General features: G+C 54.5%; 9 protein-coding genes and 1 non-coding gene across 10 annotated transcripts; 5 read left to right on the plus strand and 5 right to left on the minus strand.

Moving 5' to 3' along the window:
* Positions 1 to 519: 519 nt before the first annotated feature.
* Positions 520 to 2,283, plus strand: QC763_508400 (uncharacterized protein; the record flags this gene model as incomplete). Its single annotated transcript, XM_062913428.1, has 1 exon — positions 520 to 2,283. One exon carries the CDS (start codon positions 520 to 522, stop codon positions 2,281 to 2,283), a length of 1,764 nt encoding a protein of 587 aa, XP_062764838.1.
* Positions 1,651 to 3,990, minus strand: QC763_508410 (uncharacterized protein). The gene is made up of 3 exons (XM_062913429.1): positions 3,060 to 3,990; positions 2,065 to 3,001; positions 1,651 to 1,730 (listed from the first exon to the last, which is right to left on the minus strand). The coding sequence occupies exons 1-2, from the start codon at positions 3,371 to 3,373 to the stop codon at positions 2,704 to 2,706; spliced, it is 612 nt and encodes a 203-aa protein (XP_062764839.1). The 5' UTR covers positions 3,374 to 3,990; the 3' UTR covers positions 1,651 to 1,730; positions 2,065 to 2,703.
* HNT1 (Adenosine 5'-monophosphoramidase) lies at positions 2,463 to 4,441 on the plus strand. The gene is made up of 2 exons (XM_062913430.1): positions 2,463 to 3,977; positions 4,039 to 4,441. Exons 1-2 carry the CDS (start codon positions 3,929 to 3,931, stop codon positions 4,404 to 4,406), a joined length of 417 nt encoding a protein of 138 aa, XP_062764840.1. The 5' UTR covers positions 2,463 to 3,928; the 3' UTR covers positions 4,407 to 4,441.
* A 137-nt stretch (positions 4,442 to 4,578) lies between these two features.
* Positions 4,579 to 4,649, plus strand: QC763_0075280. Its single transcript has one exon. It is a non-coding gene; the product is annotated as a tRNA-Gly (tRNA).
* A 612-nt stretch (positions 4,650 to 5,261) lies between these two features.
* On the plus strand, positions 5,262 to 7,259 carry QC763_508430 (uncharacterized protein). The gene is made up of 3 exons (XM_062913431.1): positions 5,262 to 6,387; positions 6,437 to 6,879; positions 6,934 to 7,259. The coding sequence occupies exons 1-3, from the start codon at positions 5,584 to 5,586 to the stop codon at positions 7,109 to 7,111; spliced, it is 1,425 nt and encodes a 474-aa protein (XP_062764841.1). The 5' UTR covers positions 5,262 to 5,583; the 3' UTR covers positions 7,112 to 7,259.
* Positions 7,100 to 10,666, minus strand: QC763_508440 (uncharacterized protein). The gene is made up of 2 exons (XM_062913432.1): positions 9,499 to 10,666; positions 7,100 to 9,436 (listed from the first exon to the last, which is right to left on the minus strand). The coding sequence occupies exons 1-2, from the start codon at positions 10,081 to 10,083 to the stop codon at positions 7,931 to 7,933; spliced, it is 2,091 nt and encodes a 696-aa protein (XP_062764842.1). The 5' UTR covers positions 10,084 to 10,666; the 3' UTR covers positions 7,100 to 7,930.
* Positions 10,667 to 13,611: 2,945 nt separating this feature from the next.
* On the minus strand, positions 13,612 to 15,906 carry QC763_508450 (uncharacterized protein; the record flags this gene model as incomplete). The annotated part of the gene is made up of 3 exons (XM_062913433.1): positions 14,841 to 15,906; positions 14,677 to 14,782; positions 13,612 to 14,609 (listed from the first exon to the last, which is right to left on the minus strand). Exons 1-3 carry the CDS (start codon positions 15,057 to 15,059, stop codon positions 13,612 to 13,614), a joined length of 1,323 nt encoding a protein of 440 aa, XP_062764843.1. The 5' UTR covers positions 15,060 to 15,906.
* Positions 15,907 to 17,269: 1,363 nt separating this feature from the next.
* On the plus strand, positions 17,270 to 21,149 carry QC763_508460 (uncharacterized protein; the record flags this gene model as incomplete). Its single annotated transcript, XM_062913434.1, has 4 exons — positions 17,270 to 17,412; positions 17,454 to 18,284; positions 18,335 to 20,421; positions 20,500 to 21,149. 4 exons carry the CDS (start codon positions 17,270 to 17,272, stop codon positions 21,147 to 21,149), a joined length of 3,711 nt encoding a protein of 1,236 aa, XP_062764844.1.
* Positions 21,150 to 21,215: 66 nt separating this feature from the next.
* THI4 (thiamine metabolism-related protein) lies at positions 21,216 to 23,781 on the minus strand. Its single transcript, XM_062913435.1, has 4 exons — positions 23,714 to 23,781; positions 23,015 to 23,620; positions 21,710 to 22,941; positions 21,216 to 21,642 (listed from the first exon to the last, which is right to left on the minus strand). The coding sequence occupies exons 3-4, from the start codon at positions 22,680 to 22,682 to the stop codon at positions 21,542 to 21,544; spliced, it is 1,074 nt and encodes a 357-aa protein (XP_062764845.1). The 5' UTR covers positions 22,683 to 22,941; positions 23,015 to 23,620; positions 23,714 to 23,781; the 3' UTR covers positions 21,216 to 21,541.
* Positions 23,782 to 24,502: 721 nt separating this feature from the next.
* On the minus strand, positions 24,503 to 25,447 carry QC763_508475 (uncharacterized protein; the record flags this gene model as incomplete). Its single annotated transcript, XM_062913436.1, has 1 exon — positions 24,503 to 25,447. The coding sequence occupies one exon, from the start codon at positions 25,445 to 25,447 to the stop codon at positions 24,503 to 24,505; it is 945 nt and encodes a 314-aa protein (XP_062764846.1).
* Positions 25,448 to 25,681: the final 234 nt, after the last annotated feature.

Raw genomic sequence — 25,681 nt, forward strand, 5'->3', positions numbered from 1 at the left:
CACACACACACACACACACACACACACACACACACATGCACACACAAATCAATCTCACCTTCCTTATCTCGAACGGTGCTCCATTGTTTTTATTTTGTTTCCCTTTCTACGTCCCATTTTGAAGCGGGAGATAAGGCAGAAATGGCGCGACTAGCTGGGAGCGGGAGGAGGAGGAGGAGGGTGATGCACTGGAGCGATGATCACGAAGACGACACGGAGCAGGAAAAGAGCGACAAGGGAAAGAGCAGTGGCGAGGAGGATAGTGATGATGAGGAGGATGAGGAGGAGGAGGAGGAGGAGGAGTTTCCTTCTCCGAGTGCGTTGGGTACTACTAGGAAGAAGGGTGAGGTTGTTGCTGGGATGAAAAATAGCAAGGAAAAGAAGGAGGTGCCACCACTGGCGACGGTAAGGAGGAGGAGGTTGGCGCCTGTCCGGGGGGTGAGTAGTAGTTTGCTGAGGGTTTGGACGCCGGAGGGGGGTGAGGAGGGACGGGGAAAGGGGAGGGGGAAGGGGAGGAGGATGAAGGCGGTGGTGAATGAGGATGAGGTGCAGCCGAGGAAGGGGGTTGAGGTGAGAAATGGGAAGACTAAGGCGGCAAGGGTGAAGGAGTCGTTTGAGGACGAGCAAGAAGAGGAGGAGGAGCCGAGACGGACGAGGGTTGAACTCAGGACTAGAAAGACCAAGGGGTCTTCATTGAAAGAGTCGCTGGAGTCAAAACCAGAGGAGGAGCAGGAATATGTCTCTGCCAGGGAGGAAGTGAGCATTCTTGAGGACGTTTCCATATTCGACGACACGTTTCATTCATGTGAGTCAGAGGAGGACCCGCAAGATGACAGCGACAGCGACAACGACGACGAGGGGGGGAGCTACACGGAGCAGGGTTCGGACGACGACAGTGAATTTGACCTTGGTCCCCCGCCGAGGAAAGCTCCAGCTGCGGAGTCCCAAGGAAGAGCAAAGCCAGCGCGAAACTCCAACTCATCAGTTAACTCTTCCCAATCAAAAAAAGCCAAGGCAAAAAACCTAGAAGATAGGTTTTTGCGACTTCGCCTGGACAACATCCCCCTCCCACCACCACAATCAATTCCATTGACAATTTCGACCCCCACCGAGGAACCCGGATCTTCACCGTCATCAACACCACCCAGACCCGCCCCTGCTCCCCGTCCAAAAGGCCTAGTATCACCCACCAAACTCCCTCGCATCCCCAACACCCCCCACCGACCATCAACAGACATGTTCTGGTCCCAAGAATTCGTCGAAGACTGGAACGACCAACACTCCCCAGCAAAACAACTTTTCCCTTCCAAACCACCACCACCCCCTCTTCCTCCTCCTCCTCCTCCTCCTCTCCCAACCACAACCAGCAAACCACCCTCCTCCTCCTCCTTCTCCTCCTCCCCCGCCAAAAAAACCGCCTCAGAACGCCAATCCCTCAAAGAATTCGAAACCAACCGTCTCTCCCTCGCAGAGACATTCCTCTCCCTCCTCGACACCCGCATCACCTCCTCCCAACTCTCCACCCTGTCCGCCTCGACAGGCGGCATAAAAATCATCTGGTCCCGCACCCTAGCCACCACGGCCGGGCGGGCAAACTGGAAAAGGGAAACGTTCCGCCCGCCGAATTCCCCTCCTGTATTCCGGCACCATTGCTCTATCGAGTTGTCGACCAAGGTCATCACCACGCCTCACAGGTTGTACAATGTGCTCGCGCACGAGTTTTGCCATCTCTGCAATTTCATGATTAGTGGCATCACCACCAACCCTCACGGGAAGGAGTTCAAGGCTTGGGGGGAGAAGGTGACGGGGGTGTTTGGGAAGGAGTATGGGATCGAGGTTACGACGAAGCATACTTATGAAATTGAATTTAGGTATGTGTGGGAGTGTGGGGGGTGTGGGATGGGGTATAAGAGGCATTCGAAGAGTATCGATGTGGGGAGGCATAGGTGTGGGGTTTGTAAGGGGGTGCTGGTGCAGGTCAAGCCGACGCCAAGGGGAGGGGGTGGGAAGGCTGGTGACAGTGGTGGTGGTGGTGGTGGTCAAGAAAAGAAGCAGAGCGCGTACCAGATTTTTATGAAGGAGGAGATGAAGAGGGTCAAGGCGGAGCAGCCGGGGATGCAACAGAAGGATGTGATGAAGGTTGTGGCGGAGAGGTGGAAGGCTGAGAAGGAGAGGAATGGGGGGGTGGTGGTGATGGTGGCGGGTTCAAAGGAGGGGACGCCAGAGGTGAAGTTGCCGGTGAGAGGGGGGAAGAAGGAGATTGAGGTGGTGGATTTGACGTGATGAGGTGATGGGAATATGTATAAGAAAACTAAGATACCCCTGATAGAACATTGTAGGCTGCATACAAGAAAGCAGATTTAAGAAGCTAAGTGAATCAATCAACTAACAGCATTTCGAACATGTGTACAACCTTGTTCATGACATTGATCAAAGATGGCCTTTCGAACAAGAAAAGCAGACTGCGCTTCATTCATGGTATGCATTCAAAAGGCAATATAAAAACACTTCGTGACTTCGTCAAAGATGTCCCTTTAACAAACACACCCCCATTCCCATTTATCCTTCCAACAGCAAGACCGACCCAACCCGTCCAGGTAACCCAACCTATATACCATATCTAAACACTTCCAACCGCCAACACCCGGGTATCACACATCCCCATAAATCTCACTTGACACCAAGCTCCCGTCCCCCTCCTCGCTAAATCTCGTTAAACAACCCCCAATCCTTCACATCAAAACTCTCCCAAATCCTCGCCGCATACTCGACCGCATCCCCAATCAGCTCGCCCTGCTTCCCCATCGCCAGGTCAATCTCCTCCTCGTCATACTCCCCCTTGATGTGCGGCACATTGATCGTCACGAGGATATCCGTCTGCTCCTTCTCCAGCCTGATCAGCGTCAGGATCAGCGCGGTAAAGTCGGGAGCGCCCTGTCTCTCTCCCTCTCGCTGCCTGTGTGTTTGCGTCGCGATCAAGGTGTAAGCGGGGATATCTTCTCTGTTACGCCCCCACGGTCAGTATTTGATGGGAAGGGGGAGGAAGGAGGAAAACATACGAGAGGTGGCTGATCTGAGTCTCGGTTGTATTCCACACCTGAACCGTCTCGGCCGCGTCCTCGACGCCGACGAGCTCCTCGAGGTGGGTGGTCAGGGCTTTGGCGTCCCGCTCGAGGGGGTCGTCGGACGAGGACGAGGAGGAGACGCGCTCGGTGATGTCGACTATGATGGAGGTGAAGCCGTCTTTGTCGATGTAGACTTCTTGGTTGTCGGGGACTTGGCGGAGCTTGGAGACGTCGGCGAAGTTGGTGGGGAGGTCGACTGTGAGGGCGCCGCCGAAGAGGGGGGTTGGTTGGAAGGTGTGGCGGGGCATTTTGGAGAGGGTACTCTGTCGGGCAGTGTAGGAGATGCAGTAGGTTGGTGATGGAGCTGGGGAGAGGAAAGGAGGTTTGCGACACAGGTTGCGACTGGGCAGGTGTAATAAGAAATGTAGATCAGGTATGAGTTTGCGCGGCAAGGCGGCAGTGATGGCTGGATGGCGGGGTTCAAACACAGCTTCGTGATCCGTGGGGCTACTGAGAGTGGGCAGTTTGCGGGGTAACTGTCTCGTCTTTTGCTGCTGCGCCCGGGTTTTGGGCTGCGCCGCAGAAGATGTGTAACAGGGTCTTGGTCTTTTGGGCCTGACTACCTGTCAAGCAACATGGAAATCAAGGCGTCTTTATATCTGTAATTCGATATATCTTCCGAAGCGCTACAAGTCTCCCTTTTGCCCTAAACAGCTTAGCTCCTTAGCTCAGCTTCCCGCCAAGCCTCAACTCGAACCTCACCTTAGCCAGGGGAGAAAGCTACGTCACTCTTCCCCCCCGCTCTCTCACTCACACACCCTCACAACTTCGTCTCATCTCACCTGAAACTTCTCAGTTGGCAAATGTCAACCAAAATGTCTGCCGCCTGCATCTTCTGCAAGATCATCAAGGGTGCTCAACCTCCCCTCCTCAATCCCCTTTCTCACAACCCCTCACTAACCCCCGCTCACAGGTGAAATCCCCTGCTTCAAACTCTTCGAATCAGACAAAACCCTCGCCTTCCTCGACATCAACCCCCTATCCAAAGGCCACGCCCTCGTCATCCCCAAGCACCACGGCGAGAAGCTCACCGACATCCCCGACGACCAGCTCGGCGAGATCTTGCCCGTCGTCAAAAGGCTCGCTGCCGCCACCGGCGCCAAGGACTGGAACCTGCTGCAAAACAACGGCAAGCTGGCTCATCAGGAGGTCGGGCATGTGCACTTCCACATGATCCCCAAGCCGAACGAGAAGGAGGGGCTGGGTGTTGGGTGGCCGATGCAGGCGACTGATATGGATAAGCTCAAGGCGTTGTTTGAGGATATCAAGGGGAAGATGTAGATCGGAGATATCAATTCCAAACGGAGCTACTATTGTATCGTCTGTCTGATATAATTACGAACCTCCTAAGACGTCAACACACTCCTCTTTTAAGATTTGCTCCTGTCGTTGCAAAAACTTCTTTGACACATATACCCTAATCTCACCGCAACTCCCATCGAATCAGAAAGCAGCATCAGTGGTTTAGTGGTAAAATCCATCGTTGCCATCGATGGGCCCCGTGTTCGATTCACGGCTGATGCATCTAATTTTCTTTTAGCTTCTTTTTTTCTTTTCTTCTTTTCATTTTTTCTTTTTTTTCTGTTTTTCTTTTTTTTTTTTCTTCTTTTTTTTCTTTTCTTTTTTTTTTTTTTTTTTTTTCACTTTTTTTCTTTTCTTTTTTTTTTTTTTTTTTTTTCACTTTTTTTCTTCCCCTCCCCCCGTCTACTCCACCCCCTTTTTGGTCCATCACCTTCCAGACCAACGGCTTTGAGCTTTGCAGAAGTGCTTCAGTACCTAGGTAGTTCATCCTCACACTCAAAAGTTTACCTCGACTTAACCTTTCGAGGCTTCACTGTCTAGACCGCTCATCAAACCAGATGATGATTACATACTTTGCACCATTTATCATCCATTGTTTACAGAAACAACACCATCACACGCGGCCAAAAATGCTGGACTGGATAGATCTTTTCAAGACTAGAAAAAAAGAAGAAGAAAAGAAAGAGAAAGAAAAACAAAAAGAAAGCGGCTAATAAGTAGCCGAGTAGTGATAAGACGGCTCGGGCCATATCACACCACGTTGTTTATGCCGGCAGTGTGTCATTCTAGGTAGTTCTGTTTTTCCGTCCACACACGAGCTTTCCCAAACGGTGGGCTTTCTGCCGAATGGGATAGGGATCGACGACGAACCTTCTGCATCCCTACCTACCTTGCCTACCTTGATTGTTACACGACAGTGACAACGGTGGTTCTTGTGTCGATAGGGTTCATCCGGCTGGCCGGGTAGAATGCAGGTAGGTATGGGATGAGGGGTTAGGATATGGAAGTGACGGGTGAGGAGGTCAAGGCAGTTTTATATCGTCCGTCCGTCCGTCCCCGCAATTTCTGTCTCGCTCTTGTCGGGGATTGTTCTCTGTGATGCGATCAAAAGTCATCCACGGCAGCATCACCAAGCATCATCACGAGCGGAGCAAAAATGGGACGCCCCTGGTCCCGCAAAGTCACCATCAGAGATGACACCATCACTTCCGCCGCCCACCTCACCCTTCGACAATCCCTCCTCCCCAACCTGCTCGTCACGACCCTGTTCTTCCTCTGGGGCTTCGCCTACGGCCTCCTCGACGTCCTAAACTCCCACTTCCAGCACCACCTCTCCATCACGCCCACCCTCTCCGCCCTCCTGTCCACTTCCTACTTCGGAGCCTACTTCCTCCTCCCCCCCACCCTCTCCTCCTTCATCCTCCGCTCCTACGGCTTCCGCGTCACCTTCATGACCGGCCTGGCAATCTTCTCCATCGGCTGCCTCCTCTTCTGGCCCTCGGGTGCCTACTCCTCCTTTGGCGGCTTCTGCGGCAGCATGTTCGTTGTCGGGGCTGGGCTCGCCACCTTGGAGACGGCCGCCGATCCCTTTCTTTCCATCTGCGGTCCCCCGCGATACTCGGAGATACGCCTCAACCTGGCGCAAGCAGTTCAAGGGGTTGGCTCCTTCGTCGCGCCGTTGCTGGCGTCAAGGGTGTTTTTCGGAAAGGGACTCGAAGAGCAGGGGGGGGAGGGGCTGAAGAACGTTCAATGGGTCTATCTCGGGGTGGCGGGGTTCGACGTGTTGTTGGTCGCGTTGTTTTGGGTGGTGCCCATGGTGGAGGTGACGGATGCGGATATGGGGTTGCAGGAGAGTCAGATTGACGGACCGAGAGAGGTGGGACCTTTCAGGAGACAGTACAACCTCTTCCTTGCCGTCTGGAGCCAGTTCTGTTATGTCGGGGCGCAGGTCGCTGTTGCGGTGAGTTTTTCTGACCGCAAGAAAGGGGAAAGTGGCTGACAGAGGACAGAACTACTTTATCAACTTTTGCGAGGAAGCCGGTCGGGATAGGGCTACTTCTTCTGACCTCCTGGCTGTGGGCCAAGGACTGTACGCCTTCAACCGGTTCGTGGCTGGGGGGTTGCTGACTATTCCTGCGTTCAAGCCGAGGTATATGCTTGCTGCTTATCTCGGACTATGCTTCGTCTTTGTCACGGCGGCGATGAACACCGCCGGAGCGACATCAATCGCGATGTTGATGCTCGTTTTGTGTTTCGAGTCTTGCTGTTTTGCAACCATATTCACTCTCGGGCTGAGGGGGTTGGGGAGACACACCAAGATGGGGGGATCGTTGCTTGTGGCCGCCATTTCGGGGGGCATGGTCTTTCCGCCCATGATGGGGGCGGTGGTGAGCGCGAGGGATGCGCATACTGCGATGGCGATCCCAATGATGGGGTATATTTTGGCTTTTGTGTAAGTTCTTCCTGGAAGGAGGGTGTCAAGGAGACTGGCTGATGTTGATGAAAGGTATCCGGTGTACGTCAATATCTGGAAGAAGGATGTGATGGATAGCCATCGTGAGACGACGGTCGGTATTGAGAAGCCGGCTGTTGGTGAGAAGGCGTTGCAACTAGAGGAGCAACGTTCAAAGACGGAGAAGGAGCATGCTGAGGAGGGACCGGACATCCGGGTGGTGTCAAAGTAGAAGACGATCTGTCCCAATTGTGCTATGTGGCTAGATAACTCCTCCTCTGCTCTTGTACCTCCAGTTTGACCCCGAAACGGCTTTCGTAACCGGCCACTCCACGGCTTGGCCGGTGAGCTTTTTGCTAACCTCTGCGTTATTTTCCTTCATGTCACACTGGCTACCTTCCGGCCTTTTCTTTTTTGTTGTGTCTGCTGTACTCATTTGTTTTTGTTTTGTCTACCGGTGGTACCCAGAAGCCATCTCCCACCGACCTTGTAAGCCTCCCTCCATGGCTACATCAAAATAAGAAACGGGGAGTGGCTTGCACAAGCACAACGCTTCCCCGTCTTTGGCTTGGCCTACCCCGCCCGCCCTTTCCCTCCCGGCTTTTGTTCAGGACCACCCCTGACCTGAGAGATCGAGATCGAAAGAACCGGGACAAGGTTTCACAGTCGCATGTCCTGTGGGGCAACACATCGACGAGAAAAACTGGATCACGAAATCAGAAGCTGGCACTTATCAATTCATTCCTACCGCTACTTCCTACTCGCCTGCTTGATCAAGCAAACTTTCGTAGTAGAGGCATATTTTCTCATTGTTCATCAGTATAACTCTTTTCCCACCCTCCCCTTCTCAAACCCCACACCCTCGCTCGATACCGCTAGGTTGAACATCCAGGAGGGTAGGTTTTGTAAATCTCGAGTCTCGATTTATTGTCCAGAAGCAAGTAGCAAAGAAACAAGCTGGACACGAGGGGGAAAAAGTACACAACTCTACGCCGTGCTTTTCCCCTCCGTCATCCTCATATCCCCGAGACTGGCTCAGCACTAATCTCATCTACTGCTCCCTCTCCAGCGCCTCAAGCTCCTTCATGACAGATGGCTTGGTAGCAATCTTCTTCACCTGCGTATCCTCCAGTTTCTCACCACCAGCATGTCTCATCTCCAGGTCCTCGATGGCCCGGATCTTCTTCTGCAAGCTGCGAATCTTCTTGGCGTTGGCGCTTTGGGCAGGCGTCATAGCACCGTCACCGCCGCCGAGAGGGGAACCTCCTTGCTGCTGCTGCTGCTGCTGCTGCTGCTGCGCCGACTGTCCAAAGTGGCCGGGTCGGCTCTGGGAGCGGGCACGGTGCGTGTTGCTACGGTTGCGACCGTTGAAGTTGTTGCGAGACTGGCTGCGGTGCTGGGAGCTGTGGCCCTGACCCTGGTTACGGCGTTCGGGACTGCGGCCCTCAGCAGGGGAGCCGTTGCCATGTTCTCGGGGTGGAGGCGCAAGGCCACCCTCGGAGCCGGGAGCATCCGTGGCATTGCCCTCGCCCTCCTTGGCCTTCTTGTTCCTCTTCTTCTTGTTCTTGGCCGCCGCTTTGGAAAGATCGCCGCCATCAGCAGCGATGGCACCGGGAATGCCGGCGGGCCTTGTGAATTCGGCACCGGGGATTTGGTTGCGGGGGCGACCAAAACCGTTGGGCCCAATCTGGGGCACACCGTTGCTAACCGTGTGCGCAGCCCCGCCCTCGTCCTCGCGCTTGAAGTGGAGGGGGGTGGACGAGCCACGGGCTCCAGGAGGACGGTAGGCGCCCACGGGCTTGGAAGGCGTCTTCACCGTGCCCAAATATTTCAGAGCAGACGGGTGGGGGGTCGGCACAGGGTGCAGCGGGTCCCCGGCCGGGAGGGCATCCGCAGCCGCGGGACGCCACATGACGTTGTACAACTCGTTGAAATCCTCGTTGTACACGATGCCACCGCCAACGTGCCAGAGCTTGACGCCGTTGTCCACGCGAAGGCGCGGCGAGGTGGTGGCCGTCATGATGTAGCGACTGTCGGGACTCCATTGGCAGACGCTGGGGTTGCCACTCTCAATCGTCGTGACCTTGCGGTTGTCCTTCTCGAGATCGTACACATCGATCTGGCCAGCCAAGTTGCCGAAGCCGGCAACGAGAGCAAAGCGGCCGGTGGGCGAGAAGATGATGGTGTTGCGCGGTCCCAGAGGGAAGGAGTGGGTAGGCACAGCCCGGTGGTTGAAGATGGTGGTCTTGGCGGGCATGTAGCCGTAGACGACACCAAACTCCTTGGAGTTGGGCGACCACGACACATCATGGATGGGGCCTTCCTTGTCCAGGGTGATCCTGGCATCAAAAGAGCCGTTGGCACTCAGGAGATACATGTTGGTCTCTCCGTAGTAGCTCTTGTTGGACTTGTCCACCTCTGTTTGTGCCAGCACAATCAGGTTGGTGCCCAGCGCGTTCCACTTGAGCTGGACCTTGTCGCCCTTGAAAAATGTCTTCTGCGAGATCGGACTGCTGAACTGGGGGACGTTGTAGACCTTGACGGCGGCCGGTTGACCCTGGAGAAGTCAGGGTTAGCAAACTGTTCGAGCGTCAGGAATCGAGCGTTGAAAGAACATACCTTGCGCTCGGGGATGAAGACGGCCACGTTTTGGCTCTTCCCAGGCGCGATAGCAAAGTCGGTGACGCCCTCGGCGCGGAGACGGTTCCAAGGCGCCGACAGGTCGTTGCTGTTGTAGAACTGGACCTCATTGGTGACAAGACGAGCGCAGAACTTCTCATCGGCCGTGTACTGCAGGTTCCAGCCCGACATGTTCTTGTAGACAAACCTGCCTAGCGGCTGCTTTTCCTGGCCTTCGGGGACGTCCTCGATGGTGCGCCAGACCTTGACGTTCTTGGTAGCGTCACCATTCTCATCCTTGGCGGGACGCTCCCAGGTGCTCATGTAGGTACCGCCTGGGGAGAAGCTGATCTCGTACACCATGGGGAGTGGGAGGCTGGTCAAGACGTGGCCGACCGAGGCGTCGACGACCGAGATGCCGTCGTTGGTAGCATAGGCAAAGTAGCGGCCGCATGGCGAGTAGACACAACACCGGAGGTTCCCTTGGGGCTTGACGAACCCAGGGAGGGCTTCGTAGACAGGCGCAGCGTCAAAGACGCCGATGGCCGTCTGGGTTCGGTAGGCAAACTGCAAAGGACTGGCCATGACTAGTCAAAGTCACAGATGGTCGCGATGTAGGTAGGGGGGGGGGGCGTTTTCTTTCGGGTTTTGGGCGTTCCTGATGATGTTCCCGGTGGAGGATTGATGCGCAAGAGAGGGGCCGAGGAGGGTCACGCAAGCGATTGTTTTCTTTGTCACAAAGGCGATCGAGGAGGCCTGGGTTGGACCGTGGAGCGAGCGCAGAGGGTCTGTCTGGCAAGCAGCAAGTAGTTTGGCAGGGCCTTTGACTGAAGAAAAAAAAAGCGGGACGAGTGGCTCGGACAGGGAGGTGGCACTCGGGATTCAGGTTGAGCGTTGCAGGGCAGCAGCACGAACACGCGACGGCGACAGTGGGTTGTCGGGTCGAGGCTGGAGCTGAAGCTGAAGCTGGACGCAAAGAAATAAAAAACCGACCGTCGATTGGGGGGGGAGGGGAGACTGAAGGGAGACGGCGAAAGAAGAAGAGAAGCACCCTAGGGGAAGGTTGGCGAAGGCGGTGCGTGTGTGTGTGTGTGTGTGTGTGTGCTGGGACACCGAAGAGGATGGGCTGCGGGAGGAAAAGGGGAGGAGGAGGATGGAGGGTTCCACGATATCGTGATCATTTTTTTACCATTTTTTAGTCGCTGATTCAGGCCTGGCCCGCCCCACCCCCAACCCAACTGCCACCACCCCCAACCCTGGAGTAGGCCATCTCGACTCAGGCGACCGGCATGTTCGCTGTAACGTTCTACTATTTTACCACTCGGCAACAGTTGCCCTTCCACTGTTCATTTTCTCAACAGCGATATCTATGTTACCTATGCTGCCTTTTCATTGAAGAGCCCCCATTCGACCCAACAGTGCTCGGGGTTGCCAACTTATCAGCGGCCCGGGATTTGGGCAATGGAGCAACTGATACGAACTGCTCAGTGCTGTTCTTTATTCTCAACGCCGCACCTTCAACCCTAAAGATTGGGAGGAGGCGAAAGCGCTTGCAAAAGGCTCAGAACAAGGCCCAGAACAAGGCCCACGACTCCACCGTTGACGGGGGTGCACGGGCCGCCCGTCAACAGCCGCTGACACTCCACCCCGCTGACACTCGTAGGGCTGTCAGCTGTTCAGCCGCACTCAACGTCCGCCTCACCACCCCTTGACAGATTCAACACCGAGATGATAGTATTATCCGTTGTTTATTCTCCAAGGTATCTGTTTTTTTTTTTTTTTTGTTTTTTTTTTGGAAGCATTATCAGACGCGAAGGGGAATTCTGCATACGAGGCAGACTTTTGTCGGAGTTCTTAAATGCTTACTGAGCAATATCTTGTCGTAGTCTATTTTTCCATCTACAACTTGCTACTCTGAGAGCTATCTGGCATTTTATTAGATTAAAAACCAGGCAATAAGATGGGAGGGGGCCACCATCCCCTCGAATGGTCTGTCAACGTGGCCCGTCCCAGTGACCGAATCGAACCCTGCCATGAACCAGACAAGGGGCATGGCGAAAGGACGACTACACATGCGGAAGAGGCATAGGATGCCCTGTATTTGTAAATGGGTCTTGCGTGTAGGGAACCGCGGTTCAGAAACATGTCGAATGTGTTTTGCGGGTGGAAGAGCGCGTATAGCTTACCTACCTACCTAGGTGGAAAGAGCTGGGGACAATGGGGCGAAGACCATGAAAAGCTCATCGTCGCCGATGGTTTGTTTGTTGCAGGACGGAAGTTCGGAAGGCCCGGGAGGGTGTTGGGCTGGACAACTAAAGAAGCTGGGAGAATATTGAGTGGGGAGGTTTGGTGGACAATACGACTTGTCTTTTGGAAGAGTTGAGAGGGTTCATTGACTGCCTGTCTACCCATGATGCAAGACAAAGTCTCTAAACCAATGAGACATTGTTTGAGAAGGTTGGATTTGTTTCTATCGGGATTGTTCCCAATCATATGTCATCTTTGTAAGGAAGTGCTGCCGAAAGCAAAGATACTTGAAAGAGGAGGACCACTCGACCATGAGCTTTCAGACCAGGACATGTGTACTGGAATATTGTTGAAGATTAGGTATGCATAAGAGCGTGTCGCATTTTTCTTGAAATAGATTTCACAGTATCTGTAACTTCCTCGATTAGCAAGCATGCGTTGAGCAGAATTTAGGGGATGGTACTGCAAGACAGGAAAACGTGGAATAACCATCCCTCTCGCAACATCTTTCAGATATAAATTGACCTTTTAGAAGCCGAGGTAAATTTCCAAAGCCTGTCGAGTATCTAGGTGTCTTTGAGGCCCTGCTGGCTATCATTGAGTGAGACTTTGCCCTCTTGTAACATGATTCAAAGGGTCATCTCATGATGTGTGTTACGACTCTGTAGCGCCGGTCTTTTAAGGTGTCCACAGCGTGATAAGGGCGCCATAGTCCTAGAGCAACAGAGACAAACACGACAAACCAAGAACATCGTCTCTTCGACAAGTCATCATTTTTCACCTACCTGACAGCACGTTTGTCAGCAACAATTCTTCAAACCCCCGGCCCGCCCACCCGCTTCTAGTCTCACAACACTCGGCTCGGCAATGCAATGCAATGCAGCTCACCCCGTCACGTCACCCAACCCTTTCCCAAGCGGAAAAACTATCAAGTTGGCTACCATCAATCTTGGCTGCCTTTATGAGGAGAGATCGAAAGCGTAGGAATAACCAATGCTTACGGCAGAAATTACAAATGATCATGAAGACCTGTTCCTTGGCCAAGCCAACACGCATACCTGGGTAATCTAATGCGAATCCGCGAACTACTACAAATCACAACTAGCTATATTTGCGAGAAAAGTACCTTACATATCCCACCCATCTCTTCAAGATACGCCTTTCCCCTGGCAGGTATTTGTCATGTACCAAGTACAGTTACATCAGCCTCGTGAACTGCATACAAACACCCAACTCACAGCCTCATGATGCTTCCCTCATAGCCATACAGCTTCACCCCAACACACTAAAGACCCATCGCTTACCCCGCGGAGAGTGAACATCATTCCTCTAATAACCCCCTTCCCCCCTCCACTTCCAAGCGAATCCCCTGCAAAGACCTTACTCACCTTCCTCGCCTCTACCCTCATGAACCCTGTTTCATACTGCCAAGTTCCACCCCCTTTTTGCCCCTATCTCAACCACCAAAAAGACCCTATCACGGCTTTCCCCGTTGGATGTCAAAAAAGTATAAAACACACAAATAGTACATTGCTTTTGTAACTACCTACTAAAGTACATAGAGTACACTATTAATCCAGTTCCAATATCCATGCGTGTACGTAACCCCCTCCCCCCCCCAAGCTTATGTATGTACGTAATTCTCCCCCCTCTGCCTAGCAGTGGCGGTGTTATTTCCATATGTATGTTGTTGCTCACTCAGTCCAGTTTCCCGTCCTGACGTATATTCAACGAATCGCCAGCCAGCCAGCGGATCAGACTCCAGGTCTAGAACATCAACATCGTACACCCTCCTCTCGTCTCGTCTCACTCCCACCCCTTTCGCCTCACCGCCCCTTTGACCACTCCCACTCACTCCCTCGTCCCCTAGAGTCTGATATTCAACCCCCCATCCCTCCCTCCCCCCTCGCCCCCCAGCCCCGTCCACCCACTCCAATACCCGACCATCTTCCACGCCCCCCTCAGGCAAACCCCCCCATTCCCCTCCCCATCAAACTCCCTCCCCAGCTCAAACAACGTCCTCATGACCCTCAGCCAAGGCCCATTCCCCCACCTACCCTGGCCCGTCCCCCCCTCGTTGCAAAACACGTCGTAAACCGCCCGCCAATCATGCCCCTCCTGTAGCTCCATCCCCATCAGTAACTCCCCATCCACCACCGGCCTCAACTGCGTAACATAAACCAAAACAAACAACAGCCAGACCCCCCTCGCAACCACAACCCTCTGCGTCCCCTCCTCCAGAATAGAGAGCACAACCCTCAAAGAATTAACGGCCGTGACAAGATGCGCAAGATAAAAATCAAACGCCGGCCTCTCCGGCTTGTGCGTGGCCGTGAGCAGCAAAACAGAAAGCGAAGCCAGCTGGGGGAGAAGCAGCGATAAATTCCGACAGTCCAGCTGCTGGACGTACTCCACCACCGCCGCCCTTGCCGACGGGTTGGACAGGATCTGGCTGATGTTGTGATATCCCGCTCCCCCCTTCATCACGCCGCTGAACCGCCCGTCGTAGGCTACCCTTCTTAGTAGCTCCTCTGGCCCGAGGAGTTCTGATGCCGGGCGGGCGAGCTGGCTGCTTGTTAGGAGGTCATAGATGCCGGGCTGCCAGTCTACGGCTGAGAGGGTGAGGGATTGGGCTACCAGGATTGCGGAGCGGAGCTCTATCCCATCCGACAGAAAGGTGAGGGGGAGGCCGAGGGAGGAGAAGAGGCCGTAGACGAGGGGTACGGGGCCCGAGAAGAGCTGGGAGAGGGCTAGGGCGGTCGAGTTGGAGTTGTATTGGTTGTTGAGGAGGGAGAAGTAGGTCATGAAGGCGCGCTGGAAGCGTTTGTCGCCTAGGAGGGCGGTTTTGGTTGCTTCGTCGGTGACTGTGAGCTTGTTAGTACCCCAAGTGCCTAGGTGGTGAGAGAGAGGGAGAAGGGGGCAGTGGCTTACTGCTGCCCGGGGATGGGGTCCAGGTGTGGAGGCTGTCTTTGCGGCAGCGGTAGGCGTGTTTGAGCATCTCCGGGGAGGCATCAAGGAAGAGGAGGGTGGCGAGGACCTTGGGGGGCCGAGTCAGTCTAGATGGTCATGGGAACAATGGAGGAGGCAAAGCATACTGTGGGGATGTCGTTATGGCGCCCATCCTGTTGGATCAGGGCGTGTTCGACATGGCTTTTGATCAGTTTGCTGTCAAAGACAGGGCGGGAGTTTTGCTGGCCCATCTTGATAGAGAATAGACAGATATGGGAGGGATATCGATACCGGGATATTCTGAAGACACTGGCTGCAGAGACGAATCCCATCACACTGCTGACTGAGCTGCCCTTTATATCCATTCTCAGAGTAGCAACGCCCAGGTACCGGACCGTCCCGCCCAGGTGCCGGTTACCCAGTTATCCTTCCCGAGCATTGCAAATACCAACACCCCATGATGCAGAGTTCTTGGAATCCTCGGAGGCTCATCGACGTCGGTGACGGATGAACCTGGGTTTGTCGAGCTGGGCGGACGCGGGATGACAGCGGGGGACCGATCCGGTGGCGGTCTTGGAAGCCTATCGATGTCTCGACAGGCCCATCCCATCACCAAGGTTTGGTCAGCCCGGACAGAGCTATTGGACAGGTTGCGCTGTCAGAAGTGCTGGGGGAGATCACGACGATCGGCCTTGTGTGTGGGAAGACGGGGAAATTTGATGGAGCGGGCGTCTTGTGAAAGTGACGCGGGTTCTACACGAACGAAGCTGAGTCGCCGAAGCCTCCAAAAGTGCGGCATGGGGGTCACCGTTGACGACACGGAGGGAGGGTACGGGCTTCTGTGAGGTGCGAGGTGTCATTATCGATGTTTGCCGCCGCCGCCGTGGCAGGGCACAGCTGGTCGATATGACTGCATATCCCTAGAGGGCTATCCGTGAGTGAGCGGTGATGGTAGTCTGAGGTGAATGGGAACGGGAGGCTTGGCAGGAACATCAAGGCTGAGGCGACGGTATAGGGCCGAGGAGGAGGTCGAAAGATAGGATGAGGTGAGGTTCAAGGTGACAGCAGCGGGAAGCACGTCAAGTTCTCAAAAGCTCCGCTTGGCCCAACACGAATTGCAGGTCGTTGCAACCTGAGCACACGAGGGACTATTGTCGATATAAGGCTATGATTGGCTGAGGCTGGCCGATCACGACCTCGGTCAGAGATCCCTCCCGGCCAGTTGGGAACGCCTGCAAGGTCCCCAGCAGCCACTTAGAGTTGCAGGTCACAGCCGCAGCCACACCGCAGAGGGCTGTCGTTTTCCCATCCATCGGCGGCCCATTCGCCGACCCTTCCGAACCTCCCCCAAGCACATCAATTATTCATCATCCATAGCCCGCCTGGCAGGTCATCATCGACAACGTCACTTACAAATTACTTACTGCAGGAGGACACCGACTAATGCTGTGCAAGGGAACTTCTGGAATCATCTTGCATAGGCACGCTTGCTGTTGCTGCGACGTTACACATTAGTTACCTCGCCTCGATTCTGCACAACCGCCTCACCACCTCTTGGCTCTATCGAAGATAGGTATCCGCCATTCTTATACGTTTATACACACCTCCCGACACCTCGGCATAACTACCTCATGATACCCATCCCTCCAGCTTACACAGCCGTCTCATAATCCTGATCCTCGTGCTCGTTGCCACCCGCTAGCTCGGTTCGAGCAGGAGCAAGCGATGAATTGCAGTCTCAGATCTGTGTGCGACTCTCTCTCCAGTCGTCGCGGCGACGCTCGACGCGATCCGATGTGATGCGATGCGAGATCCCCCTTCTTCGACAGGATCGCCCCCCCAGACGCCTCAAGTGCCCTGCTGTTTCGGGTGCAGCTAGTGTCACGGCCGCATTAGTATGTCTCGCTCATTGCTTGCAGCTTCAGCTCGACCTGCCATCCCATCGTCACCCCTTACCCTTAGCCTCGAACCCGGCACTTGGAGACTGGGATTCCCCAGCAAACAACAAGCTCCCTCTCAGCCAACCCGTGCCTGCGTCTGCAGGCAGAGGGATCCAACGCCGATCAGCTTTACCAAGCAGTCTCTGATATTGCCAGGCCTACCTGGCTTTGTTTTGTTTACTGGAAAGGGGTCCAGAGTAATGTCCGACACACGGCTGTCCTACAAGGACACCATCAGGTCGCTTGCTACCTAACCTACTCTCTCTCTCTCTCTCTCTCTCTCTCTTTCTCTCCCGGCAACAAACACACATGACCCTTTCCCTAGGACTTGAGACCGTCTCGGGGAGAATGCTCTGACTGTCTGGATACCCTCTCGTTTGGCCGAGAAGCCCCGAGTTATAATGGTTACCTTGACTCTGTCTAATCTTAGCCATTTGTGCCGTGACGATGGTGTTGAAATATGACCTGTTGCCCACTCCAGGGCTTGACTGGACTGTTGGATTTGTTTTTTTCAGTATTCTCATTTTATTCTTATCGCAGTCCATCCTTTCAGTCAGTCGTTTAACGGCGCATCCTTCAAGGGATACCCCGATCTTGTCACTCATTACCCCTGAACCAACCCCCTTGAAGCCACCATGCACACCATTCACAGTCTTTTGTTGGCGCTGGCCAGCTTGGCAGTCCTTGTGATGGCCGAGGGAAACGTTCTTTTCCCGTACATGTACGGGCTGAACTATACCGAGTACGACGAGGCAAAGAAGCTCGGTCTAACACGTACGTGGGTTGCTATTCTGGTTGGACGAGACCGTAACTGACAAGTCCGAAAGCGTATGCCTGCAAGTCGGAAGACGAATGGAACAAGATGACCACGGCCGACTTTGCCAAGTACAAGTCTATTATTGTCCCGGACTGCCTTTGCAACACGAGCCTGGGCACGATCAAGTTCCTGGACAATACCAAGAAGGTCTGGTCGCCTGCCGTCACGGGCAACATGGTGCTCATCGGGACGGACCCCTCTTACCATTCCAAGTGGTACAAGCTCGCCGGTGCGTCGGCTATGATCCGGGATTCTATCAGCCTTGCTTCCACGGGCAAGAATGGCACTGGCATGTACTTTTCGCTGTCATGCTACTACCAGAGCAACGCAGCTTCGACCACCATCGAGGCTCTGTCGGAGATAGGCGTCTTTAAAGTCCGGGGCAACTTGACATGTCTGAACAAGGTGCACATTGTCGCCACGGACGATTCGATGACGTCCCTTACCGATGAGATGGCGAGCAACTGGAACTGCAGTGCTCACGAGGTGTTTGCAGAGTACCCTACCGAAGGGAATGGCGCCTTTGAGCCCTTGGCGATCGCGCTCAACACGACTGGCCTGGGGCAGCGGACCTTTGCAGACGGCACGCATGGAACACCGTACATCATTGCTCGCGGCGCAACACCACTTGGCTGCGGCAACAATGTCACCGAGGCAGCGTACAACGAGGAATGTGATTATGGCAAGGCCGTCAACGGGATGCCAGATAGCCTCTGCTCGTCATCTTGCAAATGCCTGTTTGGGATGATATCGCCTGGTTTGTGTCGCGAAAACACCACGTCTAGTTCATCGACGTCGATATCGAGCAGCAGCACCACCTTCCACAACACCAGGTACGTATTTCATCTTTTGCTTGGGCTACTAGCTAACCAAAACATGGTAGCTCCATTGCCCTGAGCACCGGTTCACCCACCAACACCAGCCTCTCCACCAGCATGCTCTACACCAACACCTCCTCCCCGCAAACCAAAACCAGAAAACCACCCGTGACCATCACAGTCTGGCCTTCTAGACCCCCATGGGTTTCTTCCTCAAGCCAAGCCCCAACTCCAAGCACTGCATCATCCAACACCACCAGGAGCGACCCCGATACGCCAACCGTCATCGTTACCGCCTCCTGGCCCCCATCACCAAGCTCGGATGTCGCCACGGACGCGGAGCCGGGCACGGTCATCATCACCGCCTCTAACGATCCCGGCTCAGGGTCGCCGTCATTTACCACCTCAACACCACCCGCCCCATCCAGCTCACCGAGCAACTCTGATGACTCCAGTGGCTCCCCAGAGACAGTTGTCGTCACCGCCTCGAATAATGCCACTGAATCTGAACCTGGGACGGTGACGGTTTTGCCTCCCTCGGAAACACCAACAGGGTCGATGGGAGGCACATCATCTGTCTCTTACCCAACAGTAACAGTAACAGCCGGCGGTCCGGACAGTGGGGGGCAAGTCTCCTCCTCAGCTTCAGGCTCTGAAACCCCCCCGGTGACGGTCACGGCTACGGCCGAAGTGCCAGGAGTGCCTGCTGATGGGCAGATTCCGACGCTTTCGGACACGACGTCTTATCCGCCTGGGACTGATGAGCCGAGTTGGTCTTTGACGACGACGACGGGGAGCGAACCGCAGGTTACATTGACTGTGAGGCCTTCTGGGGAGTCGGGGTCCGGTGGTGCAAGTGGGTCTGAGACGGGGACTATGGGAGGTTCTTCATCACTGGGATTGGATTCATCCATGACTGGTTCCGGAACAATGTCTGGCTCGGGGAAGCCAACCGTGACTGTGTACCCGAGTGGTCAGACTTCTGGCGGGGGAGATGGGAATGGGCCGGGGGCTAGCTCTGCACCGGGGGTCAGCCCTACACCGGGGCTTAGCTCCGCACCGGGAAGTTCGTCTTCGGGTGGGGATGTATCTGGGACGGCGTCGGGAAAGTCACAGTCGACGGTTACTGTTTATCCCTCTGGTCAGAGTTCTGGCGCTGGGGGTGGTGATAGCCCGGGGGTTAGTCCAGCACCAACAACTGCTTTAAGCTCATCTCGAACAACGGTTACCGTCTATCCTTCTGGTCAGTCTTCGGGTGGTGGAGATGTTGGAAACGGACCAAGTGCCAGTTCGGCATCTGAAAGTGCCTCAGGTTCGTCTCGATCAACAGTAACGGTGTATCCTTCTGGTTCGTCCTCGGGCGGAGGAGATTCTGGCAATGGACCGGGTATCAGCGAGACAAGATCTACCAAGACCATGACGGTTGGTGAAAGCTCCGTGACAGCGCCCGGAGCTCCTGATTCTTCGAGCTCGACGAACAGAGGGTTGGGGAGTACGAGCTACATAAGCGGCAGCCTGACAAACACCGCCACGGGAGGGGGTGGTATGGGGACCGCAAGCGGGACGTCTGCGGTGTCTTCAGAGACGGGTGCTTCCGATCCTTTGAGTGGGAGCTCGACTGGCGGCACTGGGTCGGCAGCCGGGTCGGCAACTGGGTCTCCCGGAACTTCTGGCTCTGGTGGTCCTGCCTCATCTGACTCGGCTACAGGCGGTGCCTCTGGCTCTGGCACCCCGGGTTCACCAAGCTCTTCCGGTTCACCAAGCTCCTTCACTCCATCAACCCCCCCCAGTCTAACAGGTTCAATCACGACATCAACACTATCCGCCACACCCAGCACCCAGTCCAGCAGCGTTTCCACCTCTGGAACAGCCTCAGCTCCATCATCAAACCAACCCTCTGGTTCCAGCTCAGAAACCTCATATTCTCCCGGAGACACTTCCGCCACCTCCTCCAACCAAGGGGGCACCACCACCAGCACACAAACAACATCCAACTCCGGCAGCCTATCCGGGTCAAACATACCTCTTCCCACATCAGACTGCGACTCCCTCTCCCCCTCCCCCTCCCCAACATCACAATGCGACACCTGGATCGGAATAGAAATAATCCACATCATCGAAATAGTCGAAATCTGCCCCTCCGGCTCAACAGGTACCCTCCCCTTCCCCTTCCCTCCCCTCCCTTTTTTTTTCATTCTTTTTTTTCACCATCATACTAACCCAACCACAGTGACGGAAACAAAAACAGAACACCTCTCCACCCTCACCCGCCCCATCTGCGCCACACCAACCCCCTCCCAACCATGCTACCCCTGCATCTTCGGCACACCCTCCGCTTCAGACGACAACTTCACCGTGACGGTGACGTCCTGCCCGGCGAACCCAAAGACTACGGTCACGGTCACGGCGCAGATGTGTAGCACTTGTACTGTGACTACGTGGGTGGGGACCGTGCCGGGGCATACTCCTGGGGGGGAGTGTCATGGCTGCTTGCCTCATGCTAGTTCGACGGTGACGGAGACGGCTGCTGTCGAGACTGCTACCGAGGTGGTGACGCTGGGGAGTGTAGTGTCTGACCCAGCTGCTACCAGTTCTTCTGCTATCGGTGGTGGTGGTGGTGGTGGTGGAGAGGGTTACGGTCAGCCACCCCCGGCATCAGTCCCTCGCCCGGTGGCCACCGCCAGCTCTGTCCCTGCCGGTGGTTACGGTCCTCCCCCGCTGCCGGATGTTCCTGTTGATGGGGCGACAGCGAGCGATTATGCCCCGTACAAACCCTCGTCGACCAGCTTTGTGGTTACTGCTGCTGGGGTTGGAAGGAGGGGCCACCGTGCTGTTACGGGTGTGCTTGCTGGGCTGTTGGGGGCGGTCATGGTTATGTAATATTTGCACTTTGTTTTGATGGTGTGTGGTGGTGATCTAGGGTGGATGGATGTTGCTGTTTAGCAAGCTGTAATAATATTTCTTCTCGTCAAAAATTCGATGACCAAGGTAGAATCTCGGGTGGCAAATCATCTGGTGGCTCTGAAACGTTGATATCACTGCTTGCATTGGGGACAACATGAAGCAACTGATCATAAAGTGATACCCATTTCATGTACGTGTAGCACCCACAATCTGTCTGTGGGCGACCAAGGTAGGTAGGTAGATAGGTCACAAAGCCAAAGCTAAATCTCAAGGAACGTGGCACCTCCCCTTCAGCCTGCCGTGTGTATATGTGTTCCCATCGAGCATGTCCATGTTTGTCTGCTCAAGGTTGTCGTCATGTGAGCCTCTTAGAGCTCGGCATCGTTCTGGGCCTTGCGCTGGTCAAAGACTCTGAGGGTCTCCTCGGCAGCCTTGAGACCAGAGAGGACCATGGCACCAAAGGTAGGGCCTGTCATCTCATGTTAGCCGCAAATTGTTCGTGTTTATACAAAGTCAAGAGGGAAAAGAAGACGCACCCATCCTGTTGGCCCCATCAACCTCACTCAGCTCCATACCACCAACCACCAACCCAGGCACAATCTCCCTCGTCCTCTTCACAATCGCATCCTCAGCCTTGCCCATATCCAACCCCCTCATCCCGCCCAGCTCCTCGATCTGCTTCATGCTGACCAGTCTCTTGACGCTAAAAGCGCCAAACGGCCCGTCGTGACCAGTCATGGAAACGACAACGTTGGTGTTGATCGTGTTGGGGTCCATGCAGGACTGATCATCGTGATGCATGCTCACCAGCGTCCAGTTGGTCACCACACCCGCGATCCTCACCTCCCCAGTCTCCTTGTCCTGCCTGGTGATCAAATCCTCCACCGTCGTCGCGTTGAACAGCTTGACGTTGGGCATCTGAAGGACCTTGCTCATGATGGTGCTGGTGAAGAGCGCGGCGTGCTTGACGACGACATAGTCACCCTCGTCCTCGAACGGAACACCGACCTGCTCGAGGAAAAGGTGGGCAGGCTTGCGCATGACCATGGCAGAGAAGAGCTGGCCGCCGAGCCAGGCACCGCCGCCGGGAGCGACGCCGGCTTCGAGGATGGAGATCTTGAGGTCGGGGCGGAGGGTGCCGAGGACGTAGGCGCACGAGAGACCGGCCGAGCCGGCGCCGACGATGGTGATGTCGGATTCGGTGTAGGTGTCCAGGTCGTTGAAGTAGCGGCGGGTCATGGCGCGGGAGACGGTGGACTCGCGGATGGGGGCGAAGGTGAACGAGTCCCAGTTGTTGAAGAGGGCGGCGAGGTCATCCTTGATGGCGGGGGTGGGCGTGACGTCGGTCTTGTTGTCGAGATTGACTGACTTCAGGGGGTGGGTGGCCAGAACGGCGGGCTTCTGGGGAGGGGTGACGGCGGAGGGGGCCATTTTGATGGGTTGTATGTTATCTAGGGATGTTAGGGGGGAGCTCATCCTCGAAAAACAAAGGGGAGGAGCGAGAAGCATGATCCTTTCGCTGGTATTATCCAGATCAAGTTCCGAGGCCGTATGATCTCAGCCACCTCTCCCTCGTCATGATCCAGAAGATAATGAGAAGAGAAAGGGGCACCGGCTCATGCGTTCAGATAATTACCTGATGACATATTGTCTGACAAGTCTTGATCATGAGAGTGGTTCACACAACACCACCATCACCAGCGCAAAGTGACCCATTGCTTCTTCTCCTGTGAGAAAGAGGCATGGTATGTACCGGTTTGTGTTTGACCTAGGCATGTATTAGTACATCCAACCAACAGCCACCTTACTACAACAGGTCAAAAACAGGGAGTGATATTTACGAGAGAAGTTGAACTGGTATCTGTTGGATGTCTGAAGTAGTCTGTCGACAGTCGCTTTGCAGAAGAGAGAAGAAGAAAAAAGAAACCTCAACCGCCCCCGGAGAAGAACCCTCCCTTTATACCCATCCACCTCCCCAAACCTCCCACTTGCAAACTCCCCCGACCAAGGTCCGTTCGAAAAGAAGGTTCCCTAGTGCCCTCTCCACACGACTCATCCAAACCCCCACGAGATAGTCCGAACCCCTCACTACCACCACCACCAAGAGGGGTTCAAAGTTTCGAGTTGAGCATCGCCCTGCAGTCTCCAACCAGTGAACATGCTCAAACCACTCAAGAAGGTGGAGTGGCCCTCGCCCCAAGTCCCAAGATGACCACTCCCCCCCGCCCCCCCTTCCTCAGGACAGTCCAATGACGAGGGCCAACTCAAACCGTATTCACCACCACCCTCCTCTATCAATCAGTCATCCCCCCTCTCAATAACCCCTCCTTTTCAAGCCATTGATTGATCCCCAAACCTCAACCACGGTACCGCAAAGATCTAGACCATCAATTGATAAGAAAACATGGCAATCAGCGGATACCCACGGCCACTGGCGCACTTCTCGGCTTTAGAATTGGTCAATCAGACACAAATAAATCCCCATTGCTGACTGGAAAACCGCTCACAAGAAAGCCAAAAAATGCAAGTCAATGACATACAATACAACTCTTCCCCACTTTGCTGCTTTCTTGTCAAGACCTCGCCTGCGGCTGTGACACCACCCCCCCGACTGTTTCCGCTTCACTGCGGGATCGGAGAGGCTCTTAACCGATGCGGAGGTTTCTTGTCGACCAAAAACAAAACAAACAAACAAACAAACCAAAAAAAAAAAAAAAAAACAAAAAGTGTCGAAGACTGCCATAAATGCTGCATTGGTCATGTGTTATGGCTAGGTAGATGATGACGATGGCGATGACTCTTACCCGTCGAGGGTTTGTCTCAATAGATTATATACAGGTAATGTGTGTTAAGACATGGGGGTTTAGACCAAAAAAAAAAAAATAAAAAAAAAAAAGCAGACAGACAGACGTGCCAATCCACCATCTCCAACAGTCAAAAAATCCAAACAAACGCCTGCCTCCCGATGTGTGTGTGGTGTCCATGTGCCAAACGACAAAATTGAAAAACCCAACGCGCAAGTAGGTATCTGTAGGTCAATAATAATATAAAAACCCCTCTTCCCCCTTCCGAGATGCCGTCTCCTGGACAGCCAGCCCAGCCATATATATAATACTTTCGTACACTCTCCCCTCCGTCTTAACCAGCCCTCCTTTTGGTCAAAATGAACAACCCTCCGCCCCCCATCCAACCGCATGCACCCCAACACCACCAACACCACAATCCCCATCCTAATCAAAACAATCCCATAACAAAAAACAACAACCCAAAAAAAATAAAGAAAAAAAATTAAAAAAATAAAAAATAAAAAAAAAAAAATTAAAAAAATATCACCAACACCTCAACCTCTTCCAAAACCCCGGTCTCCCAATCCCCCCCTCAATATTATTCACCCCCCTCCTCCCCAACTCCTTCTCCCCCCCTTCCTCCTCCCCCCTCCGATCCGGCAACGGCGTCAACGGCTTCGTCATCCCCCTCTTATTATTCCCCATCTCATTCCCCCTCCCACCACCACCAAGTAACTCGTCCGCCTCCATCTCGGCCAACCTCCTCCCCTCCACCACCCTCCTAACAATCAACTCAAACGTCTCCTCAATGTTAACCTCCAACCTCGCACTAGTCTCCATAAACCCGCACCCCCTCCCCCTAGCCCACTCCAGCCCAACCTGCGCCGCCACCCTCCTCCCCTCCTTCAAATCGCACTTGTTCCCCGCCACAATCTTCACCGGCGGCACCATCTTATTCCCTTCCCCACCCAACCCTCCCAAATCCACCACCCCCGCCTTCCTCGCCCTCGCAGCGTTGTCCATTCTTGTTTCCGCTTCCATATCAATCAGATCGTTAAAGTACTCTAGCGCGTGCAGCGAGTCAAGACTGGTGATGTCGTAGACGAGGAGGAAGGCGTCGGAGGAGAGGTTGGAAGAGGCCCACATGCCCCGGTATTCTTCCTGCCCTGCCGTGTCGGTCAGGGAGAGGTGGTAGGTGACGCCGTCGATGCGGCGGGTGATGGAGTACGAGTCTTCGATTGTGGGGTCGTAGTCGTCTGTCCAGCTGCCTGGCTGGCCCGAGCGGACGAGGCGGAGGGTGATGGAGGATTTGCCGCAGCCGCCGTCGCCGCAGATGGTTATCGAGATGGGGATGGGGGGGTCATTTCGGGGGGAGGTGGTTGCTGTTGTTGTTGTTGTCGTTGCTGTTGTTGGAGACGACAGGTGGTGGTTGTTTGGTGGTGAGGTGAGGGAGGTGGTGGGGGTGTGGTTCATGTGGGGGGAGCGCATTCTTTCTTTCTCTTTTTGTTGTTGTTTGTGGTTGTGATTGTGGTTTTTGGTTGTGGCTGTCGGTGGTTGTTGTTGGCTTTCAAGTGTAAGCTAGCTAGCTAGCTATGTGTGGTGTCGATGGTGGGTGTGGTGGTGGCCGGCCTTGAGTAGGATAGGGGCGTCGCCAACGGTTCTTCTTGAGAATATGGGAATTTGGAAAATGCGCAAAAGGTGGTTTTGCTGGTGCGGATGGGG

This window comes from Podospora pseudopauciseta (genome assembly GCF_035222475.1).
Source record: "Podospora pseudopauciseta strain CBS 411.78 chromosome 5 map unlocalized CBS411.78m_5, whole genome shotgun sequence".
NCBI classification, from domain to species: Eukaryota; Fungi; Ascomycota; class Sordariomycetes; order Sordariales; family Podosporaceae; genus Podospora; species Podospora pseudopauciseta.

Bases quoted from the DNA above. Each gene is read 5' to 3' on its own strand.
- HNT1 (XM_062913430.1), top strand. From the start codon at position 3,929: ATGTCAACCAAAATGTCTGCCGCCTGCATCTTCTGCAAGATCATCAAG. The intron at 3,978-4,038 runs GTGCTCAACCTC...CCCCGCTCACAG, and splicing joins CTTCTGCAAGATCATCAAGG to GTGAAATCCCCTGCTTCAAA.
- QC763_508440 (XM_062913432.1), bottom strand. From the start codon at position 10,083: ATGGCCAGTCCTTTGCAGTTTGCCTACCGAACCCAGACGGCCATCGGC. The intron at 9,437-9,498 runs GTATGTTCTTTC...TGACTTCTCCAG, and splicing joins TCTTCATCCCCGAGCGCAAG to GGTCAACCGGCCGCCGTCAA.
- QC763_508410 (XM_062913429.1), bottom strand. From the start codon at position 3,373: ATGCCCCGCCACACCTTCCAACCAACCCCCCTCTTCGGCGGCGCCCTC. The intron at 3,002-3,059 runs GTATGTTTTCCT...GGGGCGTAACAG, and splicing joins ACTCAGATCAGCCACCTCTC to AGAAGATATCCCCGCTTACA.
- THI4 (XM_062913435.1), bottom strand. From the start codon at position 22,682: ATGCTTCTCGCTCCTCCCCTTTGTTTTTCGAGGATGAGCTCCCCCCTA. The intron at 21,643-21,709 runs GTGCGTCTTCTT...ATGAGATGACAG, and splicing joins TGATGGGGCCAACAGGATGG to GCCCTACCTTTGGTGCCATG.
- QC763_508430 (XM_062913431.1), top strand. From the start codon at position 5,584: ATGGGACGCCCCTGGTCCCGCAAAGTCACCATCAGAGATGACACCATC. The intron at 6,388-6,436 runs GTGAGTTTTTCT...GACAGAGGACAG, and splicing joins GGGCGCAGGTCGCTGTTGCG to AACTACTTTATCAACTTTTG. The intron at 6,880-6,933 runs GTAAGTTCTTCC...TGTTGATGAAAG, and splicing joins GGGTATATTTTGGCTTTTGT to GTATCCGGTGTACGTCAATA.